Source organism: Diadema antillarum, unplaced genomic scaffold (genome assembly GCF_040938485.1).
Source record: "Diadema antillarum isolate AM-2024a unplaced genomic scaffold, OU_Dant_1.0 seq00001435_RagTag, whole genome shotgun sequence".
NCBI lineage: Eukaryota > Metazoa > Echinodermata > Echinoidea > Diadematoida > Diadematidae > Diadema > Diadema antillarum.
The window spans coordinates 445,019-465,907 of NW_027272185.1; the positions used below are offsets into that span (position 1 = coordinate 445,019).

At 41.4% G+C, this 20,889-nt stretch overlaps 2 protein-coding genes across 2 annotated transcripts; both read right to left on the bottom strand.

Annotated features, from left to right (window-relative positions):
* Nucleotides 1–576: 576 nt before the first annotated feature.
* On the bottom strand, nucleotides 577–3,600 carry LOC139709434 (growth hormone secretagogue receptor type 1-like). Its single transcript, XM_071621401.1, has 2 exons — nucleotides 2,558–3,600; nucleotides 577–790 (listed from the first exon to the last, which is right to left on the bottom strand). Exons 1-2 carry the CDS (start codon nucleotides 3,598–3,600, stop codon nucleotides 577–579), a joined length of 1,257 nt encoding a protein of 418 aa, XP_071477502.1.
* Nucleotides 3,601–14,984: 11,384 nt separating this feature from the next.
* Nucleotides 14,985–16,106, bottom strand: LOC139709435 (neuromedin-U receptor 2-like). The gene has a single exon (XM_071621402.1). The coding sequence runs from the start codon at nucleotides 16,104–16,106 to the stop codon at nucleotides 14,985–14,987; it is 1,122 nt and encodes a 373-aa protein (XP_071477503.1).
* Between the last annotated feature and the right edge of the window lie 4,783 nt (nucleotides 16,107–20,889).

A 20,889-nucleotide genomic window follows, 5' to 3' on the forward strand; every position in this document is an offset into this window, starting at 1 on the left:
TAAGCGAGTATGCAGAGTGCATGTACGAGAGGTTTCTTCTGAGCATGCGCACTCCACACGAGCCGGAGGCGAGTGTGGAGTGTGCATGCGAAGAGGAAACCTCAGGTGCACTGCATACTCGCTTAACAATGACGGGAAAATGCGTTATTCCTTTTATAAGATGACTAAGTAATTTCAAACGCGAGGTGAATATACCTTGTATGAGAAAGAAATAATGAAATAAATCAAATATCAAAGATTTTGACATTGTACTTACCGTTGGAAAATGGTCCAGACTCCAGAGTAGGCTTTCTCCGAGATTATCCCAGCTTGTGCTGAATCTGTGATATGAGGTCTATTTCAAAGTTTCCAATCCAACACATGAAATTGAAAATGTTCCAACTCTCAAGAATTCAACATATTTACAGCTATTTACAGCAGATCTGACATCTTATACTGCCTAGATCTAGTTGTTGATAGTCACGTTACATCCGTGGAAGTGGAAAACGTTTCCACCGCTCTCCGAACGAACGTGACCGGTGTTCCTCCTGACCGTGATTGACGATCTCGACTGTGTACTAATAGTTTGGTTTTGGGTTAGAACGCTGTTATCCTGCCGGATATCGCACTCATACTCGTCGCCCAGCTCCTGGTTCTTATTGTCCTTGTTGACATCCGAGTATACGCAAGTGGCCAACGATTCAGACATTTTTTCAGTTTCGTTTGGCTTGTTTTGGAATAGTGCTTCAGCGAATCTGCCGATTTGTGCCCGCTGACACTCTGGATATCGCGAGCCTCGTATCCACAGGCATCGAGAGTTGTGATGCTGGTTGCCCTTAGACAGTGATTGGTGTACGTTTGCTTGCATCCGGCCTTTTGTGACAGATTTTTCAGTTTGTTGCCAGTCGTGTTAATGCCTAATGGGGCATTGTCGAACCATGGGGTATCTTGTGCCAGCTCCTTCTTCGAAACATCTTTTGGCCTTTGCCACATCCAAGGGTTTTTGGGGTTCAACTTCGCTACATATTTCTCAAACGTGGCTACCGGACACCTGAAGTTTCACCCAGTTCAGGCATTTCAAACATCAAGCCAGCATCGGCTTCTCGGATGACATTTTCGCGGTTTTTTGTTAGAAAGTCTCTCATTTGCACGTATTTCCGTCCGGAATCATCTGCTTTGATGGTAAAGTCTTCAGCTTTCATCCCACGAATGTTCTCCCGTCCTCGATTACAGTAAAAGGTGAGAACGTCCAAGAAAACCTTATCCTGCAGGCCTCTGGGGGTGGAGAGGTCTAGTGACTCTTGTATCTTGCTCATGTCGTCTGACGAAATCACGGGTTTGTGTACAACGGATCCTTTACCTTCTTTCTTTGCCTTCACTTTCATCGCTTTGAAAACGCGGTTTGCTCGAGGAAACTTGCTGCTATCACCAATATCTATTCCATAGTTCTCAACAAAGTATCTCTGAACACCGAACCTAATGTTTTGTAGCGACCTTGTTTTGTATGATTCTCCATTGTCCTTCCTTATTCCAGAGTAGAATTTGGTCAAAAACTTGTCCAAATCTGTGGTATCCTTGGCGATTTCTTCCAAATCAGTTCCAGTGAATTTGACAAAGTCCATGAGTTTACTTTTAGCAAATTTCAATACCTTCTTTGTCCCTTTGCTGTCCATGTCATTTAACAGTCGGTCAATCTCTTCATCTGTCATAACTTGGAAGGAGATGGAAAAGTCCTCCTCCTTTGTTTGATTCACAGACGCCATATCTAAAGGTTTCCGAATGAGTTGTGATTTCAAAACAGAGTGGACGCACAAAACAAGGCTGGCTACAGCGACGAAACTTAAGCCAATCAGTAATCTAGATCGTCGATCGTGAGATAGACTAGATCAAAGTCAGTAAAAACGAGGAGCCATAAAAAAATCTTATTCCAGCAGGAGTTAATTTTTGATAGCACAAGTTTTAAATCCTATAAAATAACATGAGTGGTGGCCTTGAAACTATCTGGGTAAATGAAGAAATGTTATTCTTACTGAGTTTCCGCTGAAAAATCGTCGGTACGTCCCTGGCGATCGATGAATTTGTGTCATAAATTCAATTTCTTTTTCAACATGATCTGGTGGATCAGGACGATTTGAGTGTTGTGCCTGTGTACGGCAGACTGTCGTGGACCGGACACGAGTCAATTTTCGGTTAAACACAACATTGAGTCTCTTTTTATATTACTAGTGCATGACTGAAATTAGTGTATGAAAAGTTCATTTTTCATTTTACGTGACCTCATTGAGCATAAGCTGGTACAAATCGAAATCTTGACTTTTGAGACACTGCGCATGCGCCAAAACCTTGAATTAGACAATTTGGGTGCGCGAAAATCCCACGGGCGTGCAGGGATAGAAACTTTTTCGCGAATGATCATGTGGTACGCTTTGACCAATCAGCAAGCTGGAAATTACTTAGCCATCTTATGATAGATCCTTTCATCATGGATGAACGCTACCTTGCCGTCTGCTCAAAGCTTGCTAGCTGCATGCATACTACACGTACGACTGTGTCCTCCCGTCTTGCGCGTTTGCGATAGAATGCTTTCTTCAGCGCCCGACGGTAACGGGCATTGGTGGCGCCGTAAATGTAGGGGTTGTTTGCAGAATTTATGTACATGAGAGTCTGAACGATGGGGAAAAAAGGATTGGCTTTGCGGCTGAAAGCGAAGTAAGTATCGTCACCGATCATCCCAGCAACCACGAGGGCGAGAATTACCACGTGGTATGGGAAGTACAGGAGGAAAAATAAAACACCTGTGATGACGAGCATTCGTGTCACGGCGTTTCGCTCCTTGGTATAGCGATAGCGATCTGTGTGGAGGGCCGCTTCGGTCTTGATGCGAGCCGTCAGGCTCCGGATGATGAGTGCGTAGAGGATCGAGTTGACGATCAGGGCAAGGAAAAACGGAATCAACTGGAGTGCATTAGCAATATCCACCCACGTGAGCGAAACGGCTTGACATATGCCAAACAAAGTCGGAAAATCTTCGTAGGCAGGCTCGTCGGGGTATACTAGGCAGAAAAACATCACTTCGAAGTTTCCTGGAATGAGCAAAGCCGCGAACACACAGCTTAGGAGCCAGGTAGCGAAAACAACTCTCCTTGTTCTACCCCAGGTTGCGATCCGTCGATGCCAGAACGGTTTGCAAATCGCATAATACCGCTCGATCGTCACCGCAGTAATAAGCAGGACTGAGGCGTTGCATGCGAAGTCGACGACGAAGGAGATCGTTGAACACCCAGAACCTGTAGGCGTAGGATCGTTTCTCAGCGGCGATGAGTGAAAACGCCAGAGCTTCTCGCCTACACCGACTGTCAGGTAGATCAAGTCCGCCACAGCGAGGTTGACAAGGTAAAAGTTTGTGATTGTCCGTATGGACGGGACACGCGCCACGACGATAAGAAAGAGAATGTTACCGAAAAGGCCGACGGCCAGCACGCAAGGGAGCACGTAGCCTTTGATGACCACTTCCACCTCATCCGGAAGGAGACTTTCGGCTTCCTCTTTCGATAGATTCACCATCATGTGTCCGTCTGCCAAACAGAGTTCATCGAGCTCTTGTGCCGTAGAGTACTCCATGATGGCAACTGATGAGAAACGCCGTTTTTACGTCAGCTATCAAAACAATGCAGGAAACCTTAGTGGTACCCCTTCAAAAATACAAAGAGCAGCATATTACTGTAATCTGTGGAATCTCCTGACGTAACACACACGTGCATGAAAACTATCGGTTTCTTGTGTCTTTCAAGAAGCTAGAGTAAAAATGCAGATTGACGGAAAGTATGAAACAGAGCTTAGTCATGGACGCACAATTCATTTTCTCAAAAACTCATTCTTAATCTAGCTCAGCTGGGTGGTACACTATCTACATAAACATTCAGCAAGCAAGGCAGATAATTACGCGATGCTGGCGTCATCGTTCTAATGTCCAATTACTGCACATCTCAGTCTGATTCGTTGTGTAGTTGATTTCGACCGCCAAAAGTTTTGACCGCCAAAAGTGATTCGATCCTATGCCGGAGCAGCGAGACCAATGGGGGTAGCAACGTTCTGCTCACGAATACGCAGCCAAGTGGGGGTATTTTGAGCTGGACTTGAGATTAAAGAAGTCGCTATGACAGCAGTTGACATCGATCTACGATGACGTCACGGTGAGGGAAGCTATTGATGCAGCGAAGACCCGTCACCGCATTTCAGCAAGTTTGACAATGTCACTTCGTGGCGCGATGAATAGCAAACAGAGAAATAGGTTAATTGAGAAACGGAAACTATTGAAACATTCAACTCGGAGAGATATAACAATAATTTCCTGTTATGCTGTTTGATCATGTAGGTCGATGTACCGGCCTCTCTCGAACTGGCCTATTTATACATTCGCCGAACACACACGCGCAAGTAAATTGTACCAATTTACACAACTGCTCGCACACGCGCACGCGCGAACACGCAGAAGGTCCTCTTTAATATTCTCTCGGTGTTTTTTTTTTAAGGAAAAACAAGAAACTTATATTGGCGGGAACGCGACTACACTCGACAAATTTAACACCCATGCTTCTAGTAAAGTGAATTGATCGAATACTGGACAGTAGCGGAAACGACACTATATATGAGGTCAATTAGAGAGAAGAAATATAATCTGACAAGGAGGAACTCTGCTTAGGTACATTGTTGAGTGCTAAATGGCGACTGCATGTCAAACTTCTTCTGCCCCCATACTCGCAAAACGATCGCCACACAAGTTTGAAGTTCTCAGTAAAAGCAGCATAGTCTGTTTAAAAGTAAGTTGTCTCTACTCGTTATTACACATACGGTGAAACTAAAAATAGGGGAGAAAACCTGATTGATGATATGCCACTAAGTTTATTGAAATACATTGAAATGCATCGATTTAGTGGCAGTGCTGATACTGAGAAAATTCTGCTAAGCGAAGATCATTTTGTCTATAATAATACAGCAACATATTATGAATATACCTGTACCTATGTATGTGTGTATAATGTATATGAAATAGTATTAGTTTTCTTCTATTCAAGTTCATCAGTCTTTTTGATGAAACATATTATGATATGGTTTAATCTCTACAACGTTTCAAAAGATCAAAGTAGAGCAAGATCTGAGTGATGGAAGTTTCTTCTCTCTCTCTCTCTCTCTCTTTCTCCTTCTCCCACTGTATACGGAAAACGGAGGTGTGTTGTTACTATGCACATATCTTGCCCGATGTGGGCAAAGCTATCAGTTACATCCATTAAAGGATGTTTACCTACGGTTTTCACTCAGCATTTTAGTAATATGACATTTTAGAAGAGGTTGAACGAACCTTAGCGCTTGAAATGAAAAGCAGGGTTTGGACACAATGGCGGTGACTTGTGTAAATCAATCCACAGGATGTATGGTTAGATATTTTCTTCATGATAAATAAAAACTGATACTTATGATAAAAGGTCTATCCTGAGGTGGTAATATAAGATTACACCACCTTTTCAAATTAATGTAAAAAGCCTGGATGAAAATATTAACCGCTGATTAAAGTAGAGTGTATCATTACATTTACCCCGCTATTAGCCTGTGATCTGCCATTCATTTTGATTTCATTTAATTATACTTCGTCCAATTTTATTTACTTGTCAAAATAGTCTGTTTTCTCATTTCTTCCTGTGCCTATAAGATCGCTGTACCTTTTGAACTCCCTCTGCTTCCTCTCTCAAATCCATTATCATGGTCGTTTTATGTGCATGTCCTGCTGCAAAGAACACAGTGTTTCACAGTGTGATGAACACAGCGTTTCACAGTGTGATAACCACAGTGTGAACAAAGTGTTAACACAGTATGAACACATTGTGAACACGTACACTGTGACATCTCCTCACATTGTTAAATTAGAGGGTCTTGACAGTGTGAACACAATGTGAGTCGTTAATTCACAGTGTGAAACAAAGCATTAGTATGTGAACACTCTGTGAAAACCACACCACAGTGTGAAATCATCTTCACACTGTTGAATTCGAGCATTTTCACAAAGTCGACTACATGAACACACTGTGAACACACTGTGAACTCAATGTGGGACACTGTGTTCTTTCCGCATGTTTCTGTCATATTAATAAGTATTATGACGGAGGGAGCGAAGACCTATTCTACATTATATATATAGTCGTTTTTCTCTCTCTCAAGCAATTTCGCATTTGTTCATGAATGATTTGTTCAGCTTAAATCGGAATAGTTGTGCAGTCCTGATTTAAACAATATTATGTTTCTCATCATCACCTGTAGAGTTTTGTCCTATTGACACAGTAATGAACAATTTTCGAAGTGATTCGTTTTTCCTTTTTTTACAATGGTAACTCTAGTGGCTATTCATGGACATGATTGTTTTTTTAACATTATGGCCTTTATAAGGACAAAATAAGTAATTTCGTAGCAACATATGTACATGCACGTTTTGACAATGCATATAAAGGAGAAACGATCCTTTGGCGAATATTTCGGTGTCTGTGTGGATAATGACGATTCCCTCATAGGCCCTTTTAATGGTGCATCTCTGCGTTCAATTAGTTGATTGATTTTGCAATGGATTGACGCTCAAGTTGGAAATCTCCTTCGTAATATAAATGGGACGAGCAAACCTCTTGTCTGTTCGTGGAATTATCTATGTTAGAGCAAAGGATGCGTGAAAAGATGTGGTCTATAGCAACGGCGTAAATCCGTACTGAGGAGTGGGGGGGGGGGGGGGGGAGATGATCGGATAGTCAACATCACCACGATTACAAGCCCATAAGCGGACCGGCGCAGCCTTGGGGGGGGGGGGGGGGGGCTTGGTAAAGCTTGGTGCCCCCCCCCCCCACACACACACTTTTTTTTAGTAAGAAGACTTATTTTTTTGAAATACCCGTGCGAGGAGCGGTGCATGTTTTTGCGCGTTTTGTCGACTTGAAACAGTCCCACTTGTTTAAGGTAGCAATATATTTTGATGTCGATTATTATTAAACAATTTGGCTATAAAAGGGTATCATAAACTTCTTGCATTAATTCTTACACTGATTATCATGAACGCGATTTAACCCAAGCGAGGGAGGGGGGGGGATGAGGGTGAGGGTGAGGATGCTGGACGGGGATGTTCCCCTCCTATATACCGGTGAGAACTGTTTGCATTGTGATGTTGTAAATGGTTGGGGGGGGGGGGGGGGGCGAGGGTGTGGGAGGGGTTGTTCCCGCTCCCACGGTGAGAACTTTTTGCATTTTAATGTTGTAAATGGTGCAATTTGATGCATGTTTTTGCGCGTTTTGTCGACTTGAAACGGTCCAAATTGTTTAAGGTAGCAATATATTCAAATGTCGATTATTATTAAACAATCTAGCTATAAAATTGCATCATAAATAAACTTCTTGTATTGATTCTTACACTGAATATCATGAACGCGACCTAACCCGAGCGAGGGAGGAGGGTGAGGGTGAGGGTGCCGGACGGGGATGTTCCCCCTGCAACTGCTGGCAATTACTGGCGGCAACATCAGGAGAATGGCATAACGATTAGATGCGAGCGAGCTTTAAAATTTTGACAGTTTGCAGTCCCAAAACTGCCATTTGTAGCTATATTTCTTCGCTTTGGAAATAAAGGGGGAGGGCGCACCGGGCGCAACTGCTGACAATTACTGGCAGCAACATCAGAAGAATGGCATAACGAATAGATGCGAGCGAGCGGAGCGAGCGAGCTTGAAAATTGTGACATTTTACAGTCCCAAAATTGCCGTTTGTAGCTATATTTTTTCGCTTTGGAAAGTAAGAGGGGTCGCACCTGGCGCAACTGCTGGCAATTACTGGCAGCAACATCAGGAGAATGGCATAACGATTAGATGCGAGCGAGCGGAGCGAGCTTGAAAACTTTGACATTTTACAGTCCCCAAACTGCCGTTTGTAGCTATATTTTTCGCTTTATAAATAAAGGGGGCGCACCGGGCGCAACTGCTGACAATTACTGGCAGCAACATCAGGAAAATGGCATAGCGATTAGATGCGATCGAGCGAGCTTGAAAATTTTGACATTTTACAGTCCAAAAACTGCCGTTTGTAGCTATACTTTTTCGCTTTGGAAATTAAGAGGGGGGGGGGTAGTCAAGGGTGTCGGTTTATGATTGTCATGTTTATGATTATGTCATGTTTATGTTCATGATTAGGGGAGGTATGACCTGAAACTGCAACTGGAAGTAGTAAATAAAATTAAGGCAGCCAATGTATTTATCGACATACATAAATACACATAAAAACAGGTGCTGTTGATAATTCAAAAGTACAATTGTATACCCAATTAACTTAACAATACTTTAACACCCGTTGTTCAGAAAACATTCATTCTTGAATTCATTCTTCATTTTAATTCATTTAAATAGAGTTCCTTTTTTGGTACTTTTCAAGCCACAAGCATCAATATGGCATTATCTACAAGGAGAGGATGCAACCAAATGACGGGTAAAATTATGTCACCATTCTTCATGAAATGCTTTTGGTAAGATTTGGCGCAAATTCAAGCAAAATCTCTGGGGTCGGGTTAACAATTGTCTGAAAATAGGTTGATTTGATGTGGATTAACCCTAATTGATTGATTTTAATCAATACCTTGATATGTTTGAAGAAAAATCCCTACTTCTTAAATTCCCGCAGCAGTGCTTGAATACTGCCATATATTTTGCTGGGGTTTTTTATTACAAATTTCGCAAGTCGCGATGCATGAATGCCACTTCTGCAAAAAATCATGTACGCAAAAAAATAGTGTTTACAGTATGGTTTCTTTCATAAGAGAGAAATCATACAAGTTTGCATGTTATTGTAGGCGTCATAAGGGTACATCCTTCAGAGCACATATTTAGCAGATATTTTTGAAATCTTGATTCTGTATGGATACGGAGGCCACACATAAATTTTCTTTACAAAATTCACAGCTTCAGATTGTGCATATTTCTTTCGGTTCTGAATTAATTTTTCTCAAATACTGTAAGCGCTGAAAGCAATCAGAATTCAATAAAAAGCATACATGCTGATAGTTCTCTTTGCTTGAAATTGCCAAATTTATTTAATTGTTATTCTAGAGTGCCCTCTATTCAACTATTGATCTTCCCCTTTAAAACAAAGCATGTTTTCCATCTGCATTAGGGAAGTTCAGACTATAGCTACATTAAGAACAATTGACGGTTGACCCAGCATTCAAGAATGATGTGATAAAGTCACCGCCATCTTCGCAACAAAGAGTGATGATGTGAGCTGTCAATTAACAGAGTAGGTCATGGATCATGATAATGGCTTCAGAGTTGTGCATTCATGTATGCATATGATCTTGTTGACATTTTAATTACCGGTATGTTTTTTTAATTTTTTCAGCCTAAATTGTGTTTAGGCGCAGCCAACCAGGAACAGCATGACAGATAAGAGCCTAACTGTGCAGAAACTCCAACTCTCCCGCTTTCGACGGGAGATCTCTCGCTGACAGCCCATTTTTTCAAAATCTCCTGTTCTTCCGCTTGAAATGATTTCCTACTTAGTGGCAGCGTATGTTGAAATATAAGCCTTAGATAGCATGACATAACATCTGGAACCCTCGAACTGGACCCCAGCCACAAGGAACTCCGCGCTTCGCGCACATCAAGTTGGAGTCTCCCGTTTGCCAGGGTTTCAGGCGGGAGAATCTCCAGATCAGAAGGTGCATGCTTGGGGTTGGAGTCTCTGACTGTGATACATTGTATGTTCATTAGCGTGTAGCTACAAGTAATGGTTATTCATGACTAAGTCATAAGTTGGCTGTCTCTCAATGTAATTCAGGTTGTTGACATTTTGCTCGCATATGCTCCAATGGCAATATAGTTGGAGGAGCCAGCCAGGATCTTGTGCACAGCCAAGCCGAAGCGAGACTGAATGTAACCTCAGCACATTTACGGTTTGCCCGAGATCGGCGCTATTCGGGCGCTGGAAACATAGCATTTGCATCTAAGCATTGATATGATCGGATAGCATGGGCGTCAATGGGTAACAACATGCAATATTTGCCAGTACACAACTTTCAAACAACACCCTCTTGAATGCCGTGTCTGAGTCCCTTTAATGACAGGTTTTTCATAATACAGTAGTAGATTCTACATGAGACTTGACTTGTGGATGCAGTGTCTGTCACACGGTGTAGATCTTGGGTAGATCTGAACTAACTTAATAGGTGGCCGCTCACTGAAGTGCCTTAAATAGCCTTTTACCCTTGTATACAGTACTACTAAAGTATAGTCATAAGCCCAAATATATCAATATCACTAGACTAACGTGCCCAAAACATCCACTGCATGCTAGTTTTGAAATATATGGAAACTTACCACATGAAATAAACTTACACCAGATTGTGAAGTGAATGTTGCTGATTAAGATGATTAAACTGCCTATACAAGTTTTTTTTTTCTCTTTTTCAGAAATAATGCCATGCATATATCATGTCATTTCAGTCACCTTTCAACATATTTAAGTATTGTTTGCATTAAATCTTGACCGTCACTATTTCAACTCCAGTATTTTTAGTAAAGCGCCAATAGTTGTGGTGCAATGAGTTTTGCCCAAACCAACCCCTCTTGCACTCTAGCAAAACTGAAGTTTTTTTTTTAATGCAAATTATAGAAAATAACATCAACTAATAACAGATTGTGGAATGATTGGCACAGATTCAAAACAATCTAGTATACAATCTATTTTCAGAAATATTGCTATGCATATCGCATCACCTAACTTCTGTACTTTCAAAAGTGCTCGGCATAGAATTCCCAATCCTCGATCACTATTCAATATTTTCACTGGAAAACTAAAAGCATTGTAAACAAAGTTACAAACCTAATAAAAAGGCTCTAAGTAGTAAAAGGGGTAATTGAAATTGCACTAAAGGTTCTATGGAAAAACTATGGCATTCAAAAGGGCGTTGTTTGATAGTTGTGTACTGGCAGAGAGTGCATGTTACCTACAAAATTGTATCAGTGACACAAATGTCATGCGAACACATCACCACTTTTATACGCAAATACCATGTTCCGGGCACCGGAATACAATTGTAAATGGTTCTCAGGGTACATTGTAAATGTGCCGAGGTTACATCAATCTCGCGTCAGCACAGCAGCCGATCTTGGCTGGCTCTGCCCACTTCACCCAAGTGTAATGTCAACAAATCTTATTACGTTGAAACACAGTTAGCTCGTGAATTATCATTAGCTAATGAACACAGACAACATATAATAATTCAATTCAATAGTTTATTTATTTCCATCATCACAAAGAAAAGAAAAGAAAAAGTTGACATAATCCAAAGTGATACAATTCTTTTTTTCAATTTCTCTTACACTCGTCCGATAGAGGATTTTTCAATACAATATAAAGTATATTATACACGAATGATGTCGTAAAAAAGAAACAATGCACTTTGTCATGGCAACAAAAAGAGTAAATAATCACAATGATGGAAAACAGTGTTCCACTAAAAAAGCCACGCTTGTAAAACGTGGAACACTGGAACAAAACAACAACAGCACCAATTTGATTATACCAATAAGACATATTCATTTTAAATTCTTCTATACACTATTGTACATTTTACTCATTAATATAATGATGTTGATACTATGAACAATACTTACTGGGATTTTAGGATGCAAACGTATAAACTATATAACATATCACATTTGTGGCACAGACACTATGGGGCCAGGTGTGCCAGGAAAATTGAATGGAAAGGAAGATATGCAATCGGCCACAAAATACATAATGGAGTGACATGGCTGGCCCCGCCTACTGTATTCAAAGAAAACATGATTGAAATGTAAAGAAGAACATGTTGCACATGGGCAACCGCAAACCCCTGATCATGATCGGGGGGGGGGGGGGCGTTCTCAAGTAGTAAGGTGAACGCGCAGGGATGTGCGGTGCAAATGGGTAAATCTTTCGCGACAATCCCTAAACATGGTTCGGGTTTGGACTTCAAAATCCTTAAACCTGCGCCTCTTTTTACTCAAATCTTTAAAAATGCCCCCACTTTTACTAAAAATGGGTCACATTTCACACACAAAAAAAAAATCCTTAATAATGGGTATGGTTTCTGGCTAAATAACACTTAAACATGGGTGGGTTTGGAGGCTTCGGCCGCACCCCCCCCCCCCTCCCGTCATAACGCAATCTAAGCACCCCCCTCCCGATCATGATCCTTGACCTCCAGTCTACACACTGTTGATTGACAGCTCACGTCGTCAATCTTCAAAACAAAGATGGCAGTGACTGTATCACATCATTCTTGAATGACATGAGTAGAAGACTGTGTAGGTTTTGCAGGAATTGCAGCAGCAGCACACTACATGCAGTACAGACTACAGTAATAGCACTGCGTACACATGGCACTGGGATTTATTAGAGTCTAGGGACTAGACTAGCCTAGGCCAGGCTAGGGTCTGGCCTAGCTAGCTCTCAGTCTCATTGAGTTTGATTCAAACTTACAGCTTAGACCTCTAGGCCCTATATTAATCTTAAATAATTTTCTTCTAATAACAGTCACCACTTCAATAGGGCCTACCATAGCCAATGGAGTTTGCTCTTGTAAGTCTTCGAATCATGATAAATTTTGGTACAAAAATGGTTGGTACTAAACTAAACAGTTCAGATGTGGTTCTACTGAGTACCGTACTTCATATTTCTAAGAGTAAGACCTAATAGTGGTGAAAAAGGCTTTTATAAAATCCAAAGTTTAGTGATGACATCCACACACTCATTGCACTGACGATTCTACAGGACATCAGTGTTACTTTAAATCATGAAAAATGTGGTAGGGCCTATGCAAGATGTACCTGTATGCCTAATGCAAATAGGTTCTAACGTTACCTCTAACTGTTATTGTTAACGTTAGTATTCTGAGAAATATTTTGGAAGCCTTTTTAGCCCTTTATAGGTGCCTACTTTGAAATTAGCTGAGACTCAGATCACAGACCACAGTCCTTTCTTGTTGTGTTAATGCAAGATATTTATTGACAACTGTGTTGACTTGAGCTGCCACCTATTCCTGTAACAGTTGGGCTGTAGCAGTTAGGGCTAACCCAGATCAGATGAGGCTGTTAATGAGTGTTATGTTAGGGCCTATACTTAGAACCTCTAAATAGGCCTACGGTAACATTTAGTGTTTTTTTTTTTAATTTCTTTATAACGGTTAGGGCTAGACCTCTAACGTTAACATAGTAACGGTTATGCGGTACAGCCTAACGTTAGGTTCTATAATTTATTGTTCCACTTTTAGCGTTAGTTTTACTTAAACCAGGAAGATCGATGCACCTAACGTTAGTATATTTACTATAATTTCAATTAGATCTAGCAAGTTAGATCTAGATCTTGCTAGTATTCTAGAGTCTAGAGAATAGATCTAACATTACCACTGGTTACCAGTCCTTTAACGTTAGGCTTTAGTTTATCTTTTTGATGTGAGCGCTCTTCATATTTTTGAATTGATGTGAAAAGAGAGACTCAGAAACAGAGAGTAACACTGCTAACACTGTTAGATCTATTTTGTTTGGGTCACTAAAAATAAGCCTTATCATTGATATCTAGGTTACATAGGGACCCTATGTATCGACATTGCAATTGCGATCGACTGTGCGACAACATGATGTGGTTACAGCCAGGTTTTTAAACGTTAATATAGAATCTAGCGTTACGTTAGTTTAGAATTAGAGTCTAACGTTAACGATAGGTTTATTCTAAATCTAATCGCTAACGCTAAACGGCGGTAGCACATTTTGTGATAAATTTCAGATAATTAATAGATCTACGTAAAATACCTCCACAAAGGAGGCTGACGATCACGATTTCCCCGAAACTAGGACCCCATAATAAAGACTAACACTAACAGAACACACTCTAACGGTTAGATGATAGATCTAAAGTTAGGCCTAACGTATTAGTCTAACTTAAATAATAGATTCTGATCTAGGCTACAGTGTAGGTCCACATGATCATGATACAAATTGTAGTGTTACTGCGATCAGCGCGCTCACTTCGTGAGCGGGAGGGTCGCGGGGCTACAACTTGTGTAATGTTATACAAATGATGCACAGGATAGAGTGTGTTAGTGAAGGTGCGGCGCGCTCGAGAGTATTGACTACAATGGTGCGACATGCACGAGGCGCAGCCGAGTGCATGTTTGCAACCGTTGTCAATACTCGAGAGTGAGCCGCACCTTCACTACCGCCACGAAATAATCCTGTGCATCATTTGTTTTATAAAATGGGTCGAAAACTAACAGCATTATTCACGTACCTTTGTGGGTCAATACCAGTCAGCTACATGTAGCACTCGCTCAAAAGTCAAGATGTCTGAAGATGTTCGTCCCAAACATTTACGCACGTCGCACTCGGAAATCCCGCACATAAGTACTTAACTGTACGTACGTATAAGAGTACATACGTACGCCACGTGTTATGCACAAGAAAGGCCGCCGGCTGTTGTGGCAGCCCGAACTAGAAGTTGTTTACAGGATTGACAGCGCGTATAGTAGCGCGTGACGCACTTGTAACAACTGATTGAGTGCGCACTGCTAGTGTAAACATTGTGACGTACGTCAGGCCCCGGCCGTGCATTTACTAAGAAATTAATGCACGCACACGTGACTCATTTCAGCGCTTCCAATTGGCTACATTCTTGAACCCATTTTATAAAACTTAGTTACACTGTACAGTGCCAGTGGTCGTGCTGGTACAGCATTCATGCCATGGCACACGTTGAATTGAAAGTTTGACTTACACATTCATGGTTCAAACGTGTTTGTTTTTTCTTGTAAGCTTTAGATCGAGATCTACTTACCTTTCTTTTGGTTTTGAAGTGACAGGCGAACTGCCCTCTACTTGAACAGACAGGTGCAGAAACTGCAACTCTACTTTATAGATCCTTTCATCATGGATGAACGCTACCGTGCCGTCTGCTCAAAGCTTGCTAGCTAGCTGCATGCACACTACACGTACGACTGTGTCCTCCCGTCTTGCGCGTTTGCGATAGAATGTTTTCTTCAGCGCCCGACGGTAACGGGCATTGGTGGCGCCGTAAATGTAGGGGTTGTTTGCAGAATTTATGTACATGAGAGTCTGAAAGATGGGGACAAAAGGAATGACTTTGTTGCTGAAAGCGTAGTAAGTATCGTCACCGATCATCCCAGTAACCACGAGGGCGAGCGTTACCGCGTGGTATGGGGAGTACAGGAGGAAAAATAAAACACCTGTGATGACGAGCATTCGTGTCACGGCGTTTCGCTCCTTGGTGTAGCGATAGCGATCTGTGTGGAGGGCCGCTTCGGTCTTGATGCGAGCCGTCAGGCTCCGGATGATGAGTGCGTAGAGGATCGAGTTGACGATCAGGGCAAGGAAAAACGGAATCAACTGGAGCGCATTAGCAATATCCACCCACGTGGGCGAAACGGCTCGACATCGGCCATACAAAGTAGGAAAATCTTCGTAGGCAGGCTCGTCGGGGTATACTAGGCAGTAAAACGTCATATCGGAGTGTCCTGGAATGAGCAAAGCCGCGAACACACAGCTTAGGAGCCAGGTAGCGAAAACAATTCTCCTTGTTCTACCCCAGGTTGCGATCCGTCGATGCCAGAACGGTTTGCAAATCGCATAATACCGCTCGATCGTCACCGCAGTAATAAGCAGGACTGAGGCGTTGTATGCGAAGTCGACGACGGAGGAGATCGTTGAACACCCAATAGAACCTTTATTAGGCGTATGATCGTTTCCCAGCGGCGATGAGTGAAAACGCCAGAGCTTCTCGCCTACACCGACTGTCAGGTAGATCAAGTCCGCCACAGCGAGGTTGACAAGGTAAAAGTTTGTGATTGTCCGTATGGACGGGACACGCGCCACGACGATAAGAAAGAGAATGTTACCGAAAAGACCGACGGCCAGCACGCAAGGGAGCACGTAGGCTTTGATGACCACTTCCACTTCATCCGGAAGGAGACCTTCGGCTTGCTCTTTCGATAGATTCACCATCGTGTGTCCGTCTGCCAAACAGAGTTCATCGAGCTCTTGTGCCGTAGAGTACTCCATGATGGCAACTGATGAGGAGAAACGCTGTTTTTACGTCAACTATCAAAACAATACAGGAAACCTTGGTCAAAGAGCTTTTTGATTAGGACTCTCTTTACCCTTTCAAAAATACAAAGAGCAGCATTTTACTGTAATCTGTGGAATCTCCTGACGTAACACACACGCGCATGAAAACTATCGGTTTCTTGTCGTGTCTTTCAAGAAGCTAGAGTAAAAATGCAGATTGACGGAAATATGAAACAGAGCTCAGTCATGGACGCACGATTCATTTTCTAAAAAACTCATTCTTATGTGGGTGGTACACTATCTACATAAACATTCAGCAAGCAAGGCAGTACGTGATGCTATGCTGGCGTCATCGTTCTAACGTCCAATTACTGCACATCTCAGTCTGATTCGTTGTGTAGTTGATTTTGACCGCCGAAAGTTTTGACCGCCAAAAGTGATTCGATCCTATGCCGGAGCAACGAGACCAATCGGGGTAGCAACGTTCTGCTCACGAATACGCAGCCAAGTGGGGGTATTTTGAGCTGGACTTGAGATTAAAGAAGTCGCTCTGACAGCGGTTGACATCGATTTAGGATGACGTCACGGTGAGGGAAGCTATTGATGCAGCAAAGACTCGTCACCGCATTTCAGCAAGTTTGACAATGTCACTTCGTGGTGCGATGAATAGCAAACAGAGAAATCGGTTAATTGAGAAACGGAAACTACTGAAATATTCCACTCGGAGAGATTTAACAATAATTTCCTGTTATGCTGTTTCATCATGTAGGTCGATGTACCAGCCTCTCTCGAACTGGCCTATATACCTTCGCCGAACACACGCGCGCAGGTATTTATTGTACCAATTTACACAACTGCTCGCACACGCGCACGCGCGAACACGCAGAAGGTCCTCTACATACAATATTATCTCGGTGTTTGTTTTTTTTTTAAGGAAAAACAAGAAACTTATATTGGCGGGAACGCGATTACACGCGACAAATTTAACACCCATGCTTCTAGCAAAGTGAATTGATCGAATACTGGACAATAGCGGAAACGACACTATATATGAAGTCAATTAGAGAGAAGAAATATGATCTGACAAGGAGGAACTCTGCTTAGGTACATTGTTGATTGCTAAATGGCAATTGCTTGTCAAACTTCTTCTGTCCCCATACTCGCAAAACGATAACCACACAAGTTTGATGTTCTCAGTAAAAGCGGCATATAGTCTGTTTAAAAGTGAGTTGTCTCTACTCGTTATTACACATATATTAACACGGTGAAACTAAAAATAGGGGAGAAAACCTGATTGATGATATGCCACTAAGTTTATTGAAATGCATTGAAATGCATCGATTTAGTGGCAGTGCTGATACTGAAAAAATGCTGCTAAACGAAGATCATTTTTGTCTATACCAACATAGCAACATTATGAATATACCTATGTATGTATATATATATATATATAATTTATATGAAATAGTATTAGTTTTCTTCTATTCAAGTTTATCAGTCTTGTAATTGATGAAACATAATAATATGGTTTAATACGGTAACGTTTCAAAAGATCAAAGTAGAGTAAGATATGGGTGATGGAAGTTTCTTCTCTTTCTCTCCCTCTCTCTTTCTCCCACTATATCCGGAAAACGGAGGTGTGTTTTTACTATGCACATATCTTGCCCGATGTGGGCAAAGCTATTAGTTACATACATTAAAGGATATGTTTACCTACGGTTTTCACTCAGCATTTTACTAATATGACCTTTTAGAAGAGGTTGAACGAACCTTAGCGCTTGAAATGAAAAGCAGGGTTTGGACACAATGGCGATGACTTGTGTAAATCAATCCACAGGATGTATGGTTAGATATTTTCTTCATGATAGATAGAAACTGATACTTATGATAAAAGGTCTATCCTGAGGTGGTAATATAGGATTACACCACCTTTTCAAATTAGTGTAAAAGGCGTGGATGAAAATATTAACCGCTGATTACAGTAATAGTGTATCATTACATTTACCCCGCTATTAGCCTGTGATCTGCCATTCATTTTGATTTCATTTAATTATACTTCGTCCAATTCTATTTACTTGTCAAAATAGTCTGTTTTCTCATTTCTTCCTGTGCCTATAAGATCGCTGTACCTTTTGAACTCCCTCTCCTTCCTCTCTCAAATCCATTATGGTCGTTTTATGTGCATGCCCTGCTGCAAAGAACACAGTGTTTCACAGTGTGATAACCACAGTGTGAACAAAGTGTTAACACAGTATGAACACATTGTGAACACGTACACTGTGACATCTCGTCACCTTGTTAAATTCGAGGGTCTTGACAGTGTGAACACAATGTGAGTCGTTAATTCACAGTGTGAAACAAAGCATTAGTATGTGAACACTCTGTGAAAACCACACCACAATGTGAAATCATATTCACACTGTTGATTTCGAGCATTTTCACATAGTCGACTATTATGAACACACTGTGAACTCAATGTGGGACACTGTGTTCTTTCCGCATGTTTCTATCATAGTTACTAATAAGTATCATGACGGAGGGAGCGAAGACCTATTCTACATTATGTACTGATGATAGTCATTTTTCTCTCTCAGGCAATTTCGCATTTGTTCATGAAATTACTATCTGCTTGTTAAGAAAGTGTGCGATTGCAATTACTGATAATGACTATTTCAAGAAGCATAATAATGATAAAGACTGTGATAATAACTCCCAGATATCTACAAAGACAACGTTATCAGGGTGGCAGTGGTTAAAAATGATAAAGGCGCACTCTTCCTTTACGTACTATGTACCCCACTCCTTTCTCTTGATGTTTGTATACATGGTGTATGAAGTAAAAATGGGGCACACTTCATATCTGAGAGAAAAGGCGAGAGTTAAGGCTGTTAAGTTATTCCTCCACTAGCGCTTAGGGTGCTATGACTATTTTCCATTTGCTAATTCATGAAGCTCCAATGTCTATAGATACGGCTCCGTTCCTACACGGCCGCAGCGATTGCATAACAGGTTATGCACAGTATTACTTTTCTACTTACCAAGCTTTCAGACTGGACTCTTTCCAGATTTAGTAATTTCTAAGCGTTTGAATCGAAGCCGGTTAAGTAAACAAAATGCAGCTGATATTTGTGATTCTTTTTATTTAACCCTCTTTCTCTCTCTTTATTTGTCTGAATGTTTTTGTGTCTGCATGTTTTCGTGTGTCTGTGTTATTGAGACGGGCCTTAGTATTGTTCGCAACCATAAATTCTCTTCGTTTCCCCAGTCCCCCTGAACAAACCGTCATAGCTTTTGATTACTCGTCACTATGATTTATAACAAGCAGAGCAAATATTATCAGAATCCAACATGGCCGAGGATTTGTGACGCATGTTTGTTTTGCCCGAGATTATACAGTAATATTCTATTGCTCCATGAATATACTTGCCTTTGTTCAGCTTAAATCGGAATAGTTGTGCAGTCCTGATTTAAATAATATCATCTTTCTCATCATCACCGGTATAGTTTTGTCCTATTGACACATTAACGAACAATTTTCGAAGTGATTCGTTTTTCCTTTTTTTCCAATGGTAACTCTAGTGGCTATTCATGCACATGTTTTTCTTTTGTAAAACATTATAGCCTTTATAAGGACAAAATAAGCAATTTCGTAGCAACATACATGCACGTTTTGACAATGCATATAAAGGAAAATGATCCTTTGGCGAATATTTTGGTGTCTGTGTGGATATAACGATTCCCTCGTAGGCCCTTTTAATGGTGCATCTCTGCGTTCAATTAGTTGATTGATTTTGCAATGGATTGACGCTCAGGTGGGAAATCTCCTTCGTAATATAAAGGGGACGAGCAAACCTCGTGTCTGTTTGTGGAATTATTCATGTTAGAGCAAAGGATGCGTGAAAAGATGTGGTCTATTAGGACACCACTGACTTATTTGATAGTCCTTCACACATCTGGATATTCCGGGCACGTTCCACAAACTTGGAGTATTTGTGCTCACACTGACCTTTCCTATCCTTGCACACGGCACGTAGCAATCATGTCAATGTCAAATTGTCGATCACGCTCTCCATCGGTCGCCGATGAATGTTGGCGCCATTTCTTGTGACGTCACGTACAATGATTTCGACGTGACAGAACAAAGATGCCTCTACACAATAGCAGGACGATGGAAACAGACACTGCATCAAACACTAATACATGTACCGTATACATCAGATACATTGTATGTGAATAGTCATGATAGTTTATATGATATTCTTATATAACAGACATTCCGGATTGAAAGGAACGTTCACATTGTTCGCTCTCTCGCTTAAGGCTGTTGAGTTCCTCACGCACACACCATGGTTAAGACAGCCAAGTTATCTTACAAGCCGACTAATTGTCGTCTTGAGGGAGGAGGGGTCTCGGGGCTCAGATTTATGAGTGCTTTCGGGTATGCCATCAAACGGAGCACAGAGTGTTAGAAGCCATAGGGAATCAGATTATTGTTAAAAGCCACAAGACTTGGCAGAAGTAGAAAGTCTTCAGGTGAGATCGGTACCCCATACGGGTTAAAATTATTCCGAAGGTTCACGATTCCGAAGGTTCACGATTCCAAAGATTCATAATTTAGGAAATGACATAAGGTTCGAATGATATCCCGAAGGTCCGTTAAAAACGGAAATGAAGTAGGGTTCTTTACTATACGGAGGTTCGCTAAACCGAAAATGAAAAGAGGTTCTCTATTCCGGAAGTTCCTTAACTCAAAGAGAGCTGAATTTCAACTTTAAAA